Source organism: Malurus melanocephalus, unplaced genomic scaffold, assembly GCF_030028575.1.
Source record: "Malurus melanocephalus ecotype Western Australia unplaced genomic scaffold, MMel_1.1 scaffold_655, whole genome shotgun sequence".
In the NCBI taxonomy this organism is placed as follows: domain Eukaryota; kingdom Metazoa; phylum Chordata; class Aves; order Passeriformes; family Maluridae; genus Malurus; species Malurus melanocephalus.
In genome coordinates this window covers 273,211-287,059 of record NW_026623887.1, presented here as the reverse complement: position 1 = coordinate 287,059, position 13,849 = coordinate 273,211, and the positions used below count along the sequence as shown (strand labels likewise).

Below are 13,849 nucleotides of genomic sequence, written 5' to 3'. Positions count from 1 at the left end.
TGAAACTCTAGCCCTACACTAGATTTCCTTTCATTCCAACTTCAGTGTTTTTAGAGATAACAGTGGAAGAAATGCGCTTGGCTTGATTGCTAAGGTACAGCCTTTCTCTCCTAATGATTAGGGATGGTGGGTGCCAATAATAGTGCCATAATATGCTATGCAGTGTTACATTTTTCAAAGCCACAATGGGCAAAGAAGAAAAAGATTCAAATCCCCATTCTCAGTTACAACAGAAAATATTCATGTTGATTTTCAAGAAACATCATGTATATTGTTTACTTATCAGARCATAGACTGAAGGATGGAACACTGGAAAACTACATTTGACAATCTGGGCTGAGATGGCTTTTTATAGCAGTTAATAAGAACAATCCTTTTTCACMCCTAGTAAACACTCCCTGAAAAAATGTGATTTCAGCTAGGAAATCTGAGGCTGGATTAGAAACAACAATGAAAAAAACCCCAAACTAACAAATGCAAGTAAATAACAATGAGTGCTGGCATCTTTCCTGCTCATCCCTCCTCTCTTTGATTACTGCAGTGCTGCAGGTGCCAGAGAGTCCCTGAGGAGATTTGAATGCTCATCACCACAGAGCACAGAGGCTGATATTTACCTGAGTGGGGAAGAGGACTACAAACAAACCAGAGAGGGCTGCTTCAAATCAAGTACTGGCAACTGGATGATTTGGAGTATAAGCAAGGCTTGGTCTCTGCTGAGTGCACATGGCAGAGGGTGTTCTTTAAACATTGTTTTAATTCATTTGAGTTGTTGAATGCTGACTAACATGGAGTTAGTCTCTTGCTAACAGGTATCTAGAGAAGTATGGCAAGGCGTCTTTGCTCAACATTTCATGCAGTTCTGATTCCATTCTATGTGAACTCAYGCACACTGCAGGAATAAAAAACCTTATTTCCCCTTTCAGTGACTGTCCTAGCCCCTAGAAAACAAAGCCACTATCCCTCAGGCCCTCTTGCTGAAAGAAGAAGAATAGATATTTTTCTACAGAAAATGGAACAGGAGGCACCAAAACAATTCTTATTCAGTATTACTCTCTAGGCCCCCAATATTCAGTGTTCATTCTGGGCACTCCAACTCAAATCCATTCCAGGTCTGGCTCCTGGTAAAGTTTAAATCTGTTCTCYGATACGTGTGTTCCAATCACCTAGTTATATGAAATAAATGTAATTCAAAAAGAAAAAAAACATCAGGTGCAGATAGTGACATTCATTTTTTAACAATAAAGGTACTACATATTTCAAAACTTTGCTGGGGTTACAGTCAATTCAAAACTAACAAATAAAATAATCTTTATCAACAGTTCTCAATGAACTCAGGCTAAAAAAAAGAAATCCAGCTCTTGCTGTTTATAGCAAAAGACTAGGTATTTTTTTTAAAAGTTTAAGTGTCCTTCTTTTAAACAAAATTCATCTTTCAGCTTATTTTGAAACTRCCTTTTACTGTGATCACAGCAGTAAAGGAGAATCTGAGCTTGTAAATAACACCTGCATATCTGGTGACCCATTACACACAGTTTGCAGCAACACTGGGCTGATTGCAAAGGCAATGAAGGCTTTAAACATCATTTTAATTCATTTGAGTTGTTGAATGCTGACTAACATAGAGTTAGTCACTTGTTAACAGATATCTAGAGAGGTATGGCAGGGTGTCTTTGCTCAACATTTCATGYGGTTCTGATTCCAGCTAATGGCACTTGGCATGTCGGCACCGTGCAGCCCCGCAGCTAACAGTCAGAGAAATACAAATGATGCTGGAATAGCRTGCCCAAAATGTAGCGAAAACCAGCAGTTCCAGAAAGCAGTTGGACTAGCTGTTTCCAGGGAATGCATTTGTGTAACACTATGTGRTGCTTTCCTACATTTAATGAGTAAACAGCCCACGGGACGGAAGGGAAAAGACTGCAGTGAGAGCTGTGAATGCAGAAGCACGGCCAATGATCAAATCCAAAGAGGCTGGAAGTRCTGCCGAGGCTARGATGGGCACTGCAGGCACATGYAGTCCTGGAAAGAACTCTGCAGAAGTTTTCACTTCTGTAGTGAATAAGTGTGTGTRTCKCTCTCTCTGAGAAGAGACACTCAGCAAGAAAAGGAGTTTGGCACTGCAGTCTGCCAGAGGCACTTTCAGCCAGGAGCTGCAGGTGGAARAAGACAAAAAGGACAAGTTTCTAACCTGCAATATTTTTCTCCTAGTTGATCTTTGTATTTTTGTAATTATGGACATGTTTGACTTTTCTTCTTCATTTCTCCCCCGCCCCCGCCTCTGTTTTCAAGCAGGGCAAGACATGAGGCAAACAGTGTTCAGCATGTGAGAGCAAAGCCTGGCTTCCCTCTCTGCTTCTTACCAACATAGAGCTGGCTGTACAATTCCAGCCGTGTGTGTCCTTCTGTTGGTGCCTTCCGGACCTCCAGGGGTAACTGATCCACCTGCAGGCTGGCCTGCTTGACGTTCCTCTCGGCATTGACCCGGTGCCATTGGTCATCGTTGAGCGGGTTGGGAGATCTCACGACGATTTCCACCGGCCCGTTTCCCACATCAAAGGAAAAGGAGACCTCTGTAGCAGCTGAAACACCAAGCAAAAGGTGCCCACAGTGCAATCTTACATTGTCAACACACTCACTTATACTTCCTAAACAGTAAGGAATCATAGCAAATAGAAATACATGCTTCTAAGTCGTCTTTCTGAATTTATAAGCACATCCAGTTCCTTCTGAYTTGAATAGGAGTCAGACTTTTAGAAGAAAACATCAGCAGATGCAGATCTGCATCAGCAGATCTCAACCTATTGCATTAATATTTGAACTCTTTCCAGTTTATGTGGGTTTTTCAGGGAATAAACATTTGGGTAAAAAAAACAGTGCAGATGTCTAAATTTATGAATTTTTTGTTTAGAGTGGCAATTAAATCTTGCAATGAACTAATAGTGCTATGATTAATATCCATAGAGATTTCATGCCTGGAAAAGAAATGAATCTTTAGTAAGCCCCRCCATGCTCCGTTCATAGGGTACGATTAAAACCATGTTTAGATATTTTACAAATGTCCATAAAGTCCTACTAGATATTCCTTTCAAGTCATCCTTGGCAAATATATAATTGATAGTTATTATTGAAAGGTGAGTGTGATTAATAATATAAAATGATTTTTTTAACAAAATAATATAATTAGAATTTTCCTATCAATATTTAGTTTATATAACTTTGGGCTGCAAATTTTATTCTGGCAGCAAAACATCAGATGAAAGGGTTAACAGAAAATGGATTACCAATTACAGCATTCAGAAGGGAGGATACCAGACAGAACTAAAGACATCCAAGAGTTGCATTTAACTTAGTTCTTTTACATACAAAATAAAAAAAAAAGCCAGAGCTCCCTTTTATTTCCTTCGAAAAATCTCGGGTGCCCAATTATGGTCTGCATGTTCCCGTACAGTTGTGGTTTCTGGTTTGGTTGAATTGTCAAAGCACTATTATAAAACTCTTTCTCAGCAAGGTTATTAAATTGTGGTAAAAATACTCCATGTTCATTAGCCCTAAGAATGCTGATAAGTAGTGGGAAATATTTTTGTACATGGCCTAACAGATTTTCACAAGATGATATCAGACTTACTTAACAATATTTTAATGAAAAGTGAAAGGATAGGAATGTTTTTTTTACAGACAATATCCTTTCAACCCAAATTTATTATAGAATTGAGGTTTTTTTTTTCAAAACTGGCTACTTCTAAAAGAAAAAAATGAAAAGCTTTCTGTTCTCTGCTGAATAAAAAAAATAATTTCTTGAATGAACTGTCTTTCATAAGCCATGGATTTAGTCTGTTTGGCCTTTTGCACTTTACAAGGCACAAAATTTGTATAAAGCTTGCTGTTAAAGAAATAAAGATGTTTTGTTTTAATGTTGTTATGTTTTGTAACTTCAGTGGTTCTGCCAATAAACCCGGCAAAGTAGGAATTAGAGTAAAATCTCTCTCCAGTACTTAAATTACATGTTGTGCTCAAGTGTGTTTCCAAGGGTCTGTGTATAATTTTGCTTTGATTTTGCTTTGAAGAACTGACTCAGATCTCTTGGCTGTCAGGCTTGACGTGCTTCCCAAAAGCTGTTGGTCTACAAGACTGTAAAATAAGCACCACTTAGCAGACTTTTTCTCTTATTCTGAGGCAGCCGATGACACTGTCAATATTGCTGCTGTGTAKCTTGACTATTATCCATTCAAATTTTCAAAAACCTCCACAAGAATGCTTCTTGGTTTGCAAGCTCCTGGCCTTCTGGACAGAATTATTTTAATTAATAGAATTTTTTATCCCTAATTTTCTTAAAGGAAAGTTATTCTTCTTTTAAAAGGGAAAATGAAGAAAACTGGCAAATAGAGATATTTCAAGTAGAAGTTTTGTGTCTGTGTAGCCTAATTTTTTGCATGGCTTAAAACTAAAATTTGTATCACAGCCTAAAAGGCATATAAATAAATTCTTACTTTTGGAGAAAATTATTCACTTTGAAATGAGTGYCATTTGTATAAATTAATATTATATTTTAATATTTAATCTTATAGTTAGGGAAGGAATACCATTCCAGCAAAATCTTTTCATCAAAGCCATTTTCAGTGCACGTACCCAGACCCTTATACACAGACCCTTGGAAACATGCTGAAAGGTGGACAAGATAGTAGAGCATYTCTAGACTGTCCTGATCCTTCCTCAACCAACCTAAAAACATGATTCTCATACAAAAGGTGAGGAAATGTATTTGCTRGACTGATGGACTGAAAAAAACATGAATACTTCAATGAAAATATGRGCAGAGGCTGCAYAACAGGAGCTCTCATATGYAAGTTATGCTGCTGGTTCTGAGTCYTCATTCTTAGTCCCRTTTTCARTCTATGGAATAAGTGMTTTCCAACCAGGGACATCYCTAGGTAAGAKGACAGGTCTTAACACAAATGGATGAACACCTGACCACAGGCAAATTAGTGAGAAAATAAAGATGAAAAATTTCATGCCCCCAAAATTGAGACAGGTGACCTGGTGGCAACCAAGAGGCAGAAAGTGGAGGTACCCAACTTTGTTTTTGTCTCAGTTTTTACCAGCAATTGCTCTTCCCACGTCTGTTGAGACCCTGAGTCTCAAAGCAGGGATAGGGAGAATGAATAGTTCAAGGTCAGGTTGGATGGGACTTTGAGCACACTGTACTGCCCTCACTCCTTCTTTTTTCTCTATGCCTTTACTGCTGAGCAAGGTTTTGAACTTTTGGCCACTGCCCAGCAATAGCCAAAACACTGGTGAGATATCGATGATATTTTAGGCACAAATCCAAAACGCACCATCATATGTGCTGCTGAGAAGAGTAACTCCACCCCAACCACAGCCAGGGAAACATCTAATTTGCTCAGAAGTCCAGTGTAACTACTTGTATAGAACAGTGGCAATTATTCAGCTTTTTTTCCTAAGTACATTACAATTTTCARTCTCTGTCTACACATACAATCCTTGCACGATCAGGCCTCTTTGACTCAAATACATCTTTGGCTGATGTGACAGTGGTACTATTCTGCCAAACATTTGAATGGGATGATTAAAAAAAAATATTTAACATACGTACATATATATGAGTATTTATTTATGAYGACTGACTCAGTCAGCATAGGATTTTATTCAAAAAGATGTAGGAAATGAGCAGTAAAGATCCCTGGGATTTGTAGTGTCACTTTGTAGGTAATGGGGTGAGTTTTCCTAATAATAGTTTTATTTTCTAGTCTACCAAATACCTTAACACCCAAACCAGCTTTACTAAGAAATGAGACTAAGGATCAGACTTTGAATAAATGTCGGAAATTGCCTAATTATGAAATAMATTTTAAAAAGTAAATGTAGGTTTTAATTTACTATTTTTTTCAGTCAGCAAAAGTTTTTGTGATGAAAATTTTGTAAAATTGAATGATGGTGAATTTTTTATGTGTTCCTGCTGCATAAATTCACTCAATAAACTTAARTTTGCAGCTTAGTTTTACCCTTTCTGTGCCTTGTGCAATTACAAATAATTAAATCTGAACACGTTTCTTTCATCGATTCAATTTTCTAAGGTCTCAGGATGTTGTCAGCCATCTGTTCAGAACACAGAAGAGCAACGTTGGCAAACAAAATGCCCTTCCCTCTCTTTGTTCTGTGTTGTTTTTTAGCACTATTCAGATCTCACCATTTYCTCATCTTAAATCTATGMRRCATTTGCCCATAAAAACAAAGGGGTACAACTTTGTGCAGGAAGACCKGKACWGGCTGGAAGAGTGGGCTAACAAGAACCTGTGAAGTTCGTCAATGACAAATATAAGAAGGTCCACAAATATGATCAAAGATGGGAGGCCTTCAGGAGGAAAGGCTGAGAAAACTGTGCTTRTTTAGCTTTGAGAAAGAAAGCTTGGGGGACACCTTATCACCATTGTTCTGGTATTTGAAGGGTGGTTATAAAAAAGATGGAGACATCCCTTTTATAGGAAGTCACAAGGAAAGGTGAAGGGTAATGGGAATAAGTTACTCCTGGGGACACACAAGAGGAAAATTTGTTACAATRACAACAATCAGATACTRGGATATTCTCTCCAGGACARTGGTARGTTCCTCTATACTGGACACTTTRAAGATTCAGCTGGAYRGGGYGCTAGGACATCTTTTTCAGACTGTGCTCTCGTTAAGAATGGTTGGACCAAATGATCCTTGAGACCCCTTCTAACCGGGTATTCTGTGATTCTATGACGGCATTGTCTGTAAGATTCCATGTTTCTTAGGTCCTTTCAAGTTTTTCACATAGATATGCTTTAGTTTAACACAAGTTCTCAGGGTCAGCTGCAGGGTAAGTTGCATGCCCTTCTGTGCCCTGTGCTATGCAGAAGGTCAGGTTAAATGAGCTGATATACTTTTCTGACATTCGAGATCTATGACCAGCCAGATCTCCCATTTTCCTTGAACTCCTTGTCTTTCAAGTCCCTTTTTTGTCCTGTTTTCTAGTTTGACCTTTGTTGATGAATTTCAGGTTAGGATCCCTAGTTCTAAAGAAGCTGCCAGCAAAGAAAGAGATGTTAATGGATGGGTGGCTACTTACAAGATGCTAAGCAGCGTGTTCTCAAGACACCTAAACTGTGAAAAAAAGGAAGAGGGATTACAGCCCCCCTCTCAAGCATCTGTCTAATGGATGCCCATCTCTCTATTTCTCTCCTCCTCCCACATTTTCCTTCTTTTGGAACACATAGTTTTGTGTCCTCCCTCCTACTTTGTTTCTCTTAGCTCCCCTGATGTATTTTTATACCTTTCAAACGGGACTGATGGATGTTTTAGTTGACTTACATCAAAGGGAAGAGTATCTAACTTCTTTAGGATCCTTCTGAAATCCTATTCTTAGAACACAGAYGCAGTGTTACATCTAGAATCAGAGCTCACTCACTTGGCTGTAAAATAATTTCCAACAATAAGTATAAACTGTAAACTGAATCTGCTAGAMAGTTATTTGTTCTGAGAAAACAACAGCTTGAAAATATTCTGTCTCTGTAGGGGCAACATCTGCCAGACTTCTTGGACAGTTTGTTTGTAAATACACCTCTGACWAAGGGCTCAACCTGTCTGAACCTGTAGACAGAATTCAGTGAAATCATTGAAAATGAAATAAAATTTAATCAAAAGAAAGATATGGTAGCTTTTTCTAGAGCTGGTGGTCTATAAAGATATATAGAAATCCGTGTCCATGGTCAAGATTAGGTCTGATATATGTAGTTACTTGGAATCCTTTCCACAGCCTTTAATAGACTCTGGATAGAAAAGAAGGTATTCTAGGATTTGAAAGTAACTGTCTTGTCCACCTTTCCCATTTTTCCTCAGATATCTGAGTTTTAAAGGCAGTTTTACAAAGTCATCTCTAAATCACCTTCCCTGGTGCCCTCATTTGCACAGGGCTGAGAGAGGCCATGCCAATGCTGACATGGAAGCAGCATTGGTAGGTTGTTCCTGGCTGCACAAAACTGATGAAAAGGGCTACAGATGAAGTGCCATATTGGAACACASGACATGCTTTAAGGAGGCCACTTCTCAAAGGACATGACTTAAAATTAAAGTTACCAAAGCAGCAAAACAGAGAKAAATTATTGATCCAAGTTACTTGACTGCAATACAGGAATTGCTGTGTAGCTTGGCTGTCTGTTAATAATCAGGTAGTTGTCAAAAATCATGACTATATTTACAATAATTGGACTAAGCATCTGGATGGTTTCATCATTTATCTAATTCCCAATTGAAAAGTCCATTTGAGCTAATGAGCAGAAGCTTCATTCATTTGACCAAATGACAGTGCACATCCATGCCCAAGACTTCAGTGATCCCTGAGCTGAGTGCCAAATGATCCAGCTCTGGAAGCTGCACAGCTGCATCAGCACCACGCTGTGCCAACAGTAATTAGTCCTAATGAGAGACTGTACTGCACCTAGGACCAAGCCCAGCATAGCCGAGTGCTGATTTATGTGGATGTGCTGCATCCTTTCTCAGAAACAGCTCAGATATCTCTGTGACATAAGGGTTCATTGTACAGGCCAGACACACTCTGCATTTGCCCGTAAGTTACAAGTAAAATAAAGAAAAATCATGCTGCGTTACACTCATTTGAATCTTATGCAGTCATTTTTGTAAGTGTCGAGAACAAAAAATGAGTGAGAAAAGCTATTTATTYGATTTAACACTCATTTCTCATGTATAAATCCATCCACAAGATACAAGTGAGGCTCAGTGTCTTTCTGAACCTTTAAAAGAAGCTGATATCCTGTAGGGAATGAAAAATCCATCTGGGTCTGACGGTCACCAATGTAAATGAACGAATTGGGCACATCAAAATTGGAGACAGCCTGGGCTGCAGGGATCATGCACAGGTGGAGTTTGCAGTCCTGGCATAAATGGATCAGGTAAGGAGGAAAGTTAGGCACTGAACTTTAGGAAAGCAAACTTGCAGCTCTTCATGGAGATGGTGGGGTCCCCTGTGAGGCTGCCCTCAGGGACAGGGGAGCAGAGCAGAGCTGGCAGATCTTTAAGAAAGCCTCCCATAGGCCACAAGAGCTGGCAATCCCCAGGAGCAAGAAATCAGGCAAGGAAGGCAAGACACCGGCATGGCTGAGGAGGAAACTGCCAGTCAAATCACAGGGAAAGAAACAAAAGCACAGGAAACAAGGAGAGGAAACCTGGGCAGAGTACAGAGATAGAATACAGCCGAGTAGGGAGGGATGAGGGAGGCCAAGGTGAAGCTCAACCTGAACCTGGCAAGGGATGCAAAGAATAACAGGAAGGGTTCTACAGGGACATTAAGGAAAAAAGGGAGGTCACAGAAGGTGCAACCACTCCAATAACCTGGTAACATGGGCAAAGAGAGGTACTCAACACCTTCCTAAGACTTTTGCCTTAATCTTCAATGACAACCTTTCTTCCCACACCTCTCGCGTGGAAGGACATTAGGATGGGACTGGGGGAACAAAGGGGTTCACACTGTAAGTGAAGGTCAGGGTCATGATCACCTGGGGAACCTGAATRTGTAATAAGTCTTAGGGATCCAATGAGATGTTCTTCCAGAGTCCTGAGACAACTGGCTGATAATCAGTCAGGAACAATTTTCTCTTGGTGAAGCCWTGTGGGCTGTCTCTCATCACCTCCCTGTCATGCATATGCCTTGACATATCTTCCAGGAGGATCTGTTCTATGATCTTATCAGGCAGAGAGTTAAGGCTGACCAGTAGTTCCCAGGGTTCTCTTCTTTACCTTTTCCAGTCACTGTGGACTTTGCCTGAGAGTCATAATGTTCCAAATATCACAGAGCACAGCTTGGMAACTACAGCTGCAAATTCTCTCAGGACCATGGGATGCATCTTGCCAATCCCACGGTTCTAAGTTTATTCTGGTTCTTCAGTTGATTTTGAATCTGAGTTGGTTTGCAATGAGAGAAACTTTTTTTTTCCCACTCCCTGCCCTGATGTTCTGGGACTTRAGATGTGTGGGAAGAGAGATTACCATATGTATTGCTACAGCATTAGCTCTCTGTGAAAAAAGGAAATACAGTGACTGCTATTGGCATTTACATTTTGATGATGTAACTGTAAAGTTGGTTTTAGATATTAGTGATTTCAGACATTCTGTAACAGCATTACTGATTTCTTTTGGTGAAATTCTTGTTGCCTGGAGGAAATATTTTTAACACATTTTTCCTTCAGTCATAGGAAGTCTAGAAACATCTCATTTCTAGAGAAAGGAGAATGGAAATTAACTTACAAATGAAAGGTAAATGAATGGAAGCTTATATAGCTGAATGGGGTTGACCAGTAAAGGTTTGGAAGAAATTTTAACWTAATTAGAAAAGATACAAATAGTAATCCAAGGGTGCTTTCTTTCCAAAGACTRAAGAAACTAACTTTTGGTGAGTAGAATTTATTCAATGCCTGTGCAATTTTACTAAGAATTCATAACTGTTCAGAATGTCTGAATCTTCTTATGAACTTTTCAATTTGTTTTTATCTTGAAATTTTCAAACATTCTRCACAGCAAAAAAATCATATCAGAATGAAAAATAAAGGAAAAGTCTATGTTGAATGCAGAAAAGATCACCCCCCAAAGTGTCTTTCCTGATATTTTTGATCCTCATTTTCTCYACTGTTTGGTCTGCAGCCTGAAGGCACTTGGTTCAGTCTCTGCTGTGCATAGTATCTACATCTGGCAGCTGTAAACTTGCAGTGACATTTCTTTGAGAATGGACAGGGAATTAGATCTACTGAGAGATGTTGACCTGGTTCAGCAAGAGCTGCTCTTTTCTTATGCATATGATTAAGTTGTTATGTTGTAAAACAAGACTGCACACAAATAAATTGTTTTGCTGTATATTTAAAAGGAGTAAGCTTTAATGCATTATGCTTCTTCTTTCATGATACTTTAATATCTTCTTTCCAGTAAGATTTACAACTGGACTGGTAATTTCAACAACTGGACAGATAATWAGTCCAAATCCTAGTTTTAGTTTAAAGGAACAAAGAATCTTCGGATAAATGTGAATTAAATATGTTAAAATAATTCTTTCATCATTTTGTTTTATGACTGTTCAAACATATTTTCATATATTTGGCTGTCTGACTGAATATCTGGTTGCTTGTTTGTTCTTTCATTGCCTGTGTTGGAATAGACTCTCTCTACTGCAATAATCTTTGCCAATTGCATCCATGCTGAGCCTTGAAATTTGTTATCCTCGCCTGTGGCTTTAATCTTAGATATTCAATATATACCAGTTGACTCAGAAGTACTGTACTACACTGCACGCAGGCTACCTGAAACTGGCCAAAAGCCCTCCAGGTGCAAGGTAGTTAAAAGAAAAAAAATGGTCCTGGCTTCTCACACCTTGTAGACAGCCAACTATTCCCTTTCTACCAGCAGACAAGCACTCATACACACAACTTGCCATATTTTGGAAAGGCATAGCTATGTTGGAGCTCAGTATGAAGTTAAATCAGAACTCAATACAGCACCTTTCTCATCATGAGTAAACATCTGTGTAAGGATAAAGATAAGGAGGAATTTGATTTTGGTAACAACTAAGTTGTTTTATCTCACTTTAAAGTAATCTCAACTGCCAATGAACCAATCAAACATAAATACCGGCCTTCCTACACGGTAGACTATATTGCTTTGGGGGACAAAAAAATTGCATTAAAAGAAAGTACCAAACTTTCTTGTGAAATATCATGCAAAGGTCAAATATGCCCTAAGAAGATAATAATTTATTATCATTATTTATTAATTACTTCAGTTATGCTAATTGCACTGCAGCTGCCTTGTAGATAAGCACTTGGAAACAACTTCCATACTTTTATGACTGTATTTTAGTTATGCAGAAATTTTCAGCCATGGCCAGTGAGAAGAAAAAATAATGTCAACAGTCCTGCATAAACAGRAAACCAAAGCAAAGATATGTAAAAAGACTTGTTTAAACTCAAATGTTAGATGGTTACAGCAGGACTTGAAAAAATATCTACTTGCTTTAATTCCAATGCAATAAACGCAATTTCAGAGAGATGTTACCTCCCATTCAGCCARCTTCCAGTAACTACTTAGCTGCCTGGAAAGAAGGAAGGAACAGGAGCAGTGACTCATTGAAGGTCTGTTGATTCATGTCATGAGGGCTACTAATGCTTCAAAAAAATACAGCAATATCTTCTGGTCCTTTTTGTGAGAGATGATTCACACAAAGGGAACTGTAGTCAGTGCACTGAGTGGAAAARGGGAGGAGATGTGTGTTCTCCTGTCTGTAGTGGGTTATAATATACTTCATTATATCCTTTTAACTGYAGCACTTTACCATGAAACTGAATTGGTCCTATGCAACAGAAGGCAGCWCAACAAGGGGGAAGCAGAGACATCAGAACAGAGCTCTCCCATGCAGCATATAAAGGGTTTTGTGTAACTGGTAGTAATTTTTTGTTGGATGAAAGGCAAAATAAAAGCAGGTGGTAATGTTCATGAAATCAGATTTTGTCTGAGCATGGTAAAGCATCAGAGAGGTTTTTGGAGAGAGTGGCTTATTTTATTATGAAAAACTGCTGTGATTTGGCAGTCCTGAAGCTGCTGAGCAATGTGTCTAAGTGCTTACAAACAGACACAAGGATATCAACCCCCCTCTCGAATATGCCACATTTGAACATAATAAAAATCAGTCAAAACTGTAAAYTGTGCATCTTACTAAAAGTGTTAARAGCYTAGTGCAGGTTTGAAAACTAGACATCCAGACTGCTATTCTTCTGTGATGTGCTTTAATGAAAACACATTCCTGTGTTCTTTTCTTCCTCTTCTGTGGTGCTTTCCTTATTCTGTAATTCGTTTATTAGCTGGAGGTTCTGCTGTGGGCTGTGGCTAAGACTTGTAAAGATGTTTAAGTGCCTGAGTGGTAGCTACTGAAAAACTTTTGCATCAGAGCAGGGTCTCATGATGATATGAATTTATTGATTTCTCTGCCTGACTGTATGAGGTTTTATCATTTGTAGTGCCTCTTTTAAAAGCAATTTTTCATGGCTATTTATTTCTCTGTGGCTGTCCATGGCAACCATCAGGGTAAGGACCCTGTTGCACTATGCACTTTACTACCACAATAAAAAAAGGCCATCCAAAAATATGACTCAATTTTGTTTCTAGTGTAGTAACTGTAYTTGAAAACTGTGTGTGTGAGGGGGCAGGGTAGATGGACCCAGCTAACTGCACCACAGCTAACGCAAACTTTTGATAAAAGTTTATCAAAAGTTTGAGTCAAAGATTTTTTTGCTCTGGAAAATACACTTGTAATAATTTATAGTTGCCAAAACCCAGGGTAGGTTCCCCAAAATGGAAGAAGATATCTTGGGCATTGTTTGCTTTTTATCCTGCAGCAGGAAAAAAGTACTACTAAAAATACAAACCAGAAGTATCTTGAAGTGGTACAAGAAAGTGGGAAACAGAACTAAGTTGTGGGAGGTAAAAATCTGTTCTCAGACTTCATGATAATGAGAGGTAGAAAACTTGGTGCAGTACGTGAGTGAGGGACCTGCCTGGTTATCCTGGTTTAGCCACCTTTTGTTAATTGTTCTTTTTTTGAGTGTGCATGAATCCCAGGAAATGTAAAGCCAACAGGAGACCTGTTCCATTTTCTGTTGTAGCGGTGGAAAGCGTAAGAGGGTGAATGAGAGGATTTATTTGTTTCTAAGATTTCACACCAGTAGAGGGCTGTCTGCTGTCCATGTGTTGAGACGAAAAGGTGTAGTTTAAAAACAAAGTCAAGGCATTTAGATCAAGAGGATATAAAAAGTCTAAA

At 38.8% G+C, this 13,849-nt stretch overlaps 1 protein-coding gene across 1 annotated transcript in view; it reads right to left on the bottom strand.

Moving 5' to 3' along the window:
* The window catches only part of LOC130583991 (contactin-associated protein-like 2), a gene marked incomplete at both ends in the record, with an annotated part of 278,907 nt that overhangs the window by 26,444 nt on the left and 238,614 nt on the right, over positions 1–13,849 (bottom strand). Inside the window, one exon of the mRNA XM_057383713.1 lies at positions 2,361–2,579. Coding sequence (XP_057239696.1) covers positions 2,361–2,579 — 219 coding nt within the window. The remainder of the gene's footprint in view (positions 1–2,360; positions 2,580–13,849) is intronic.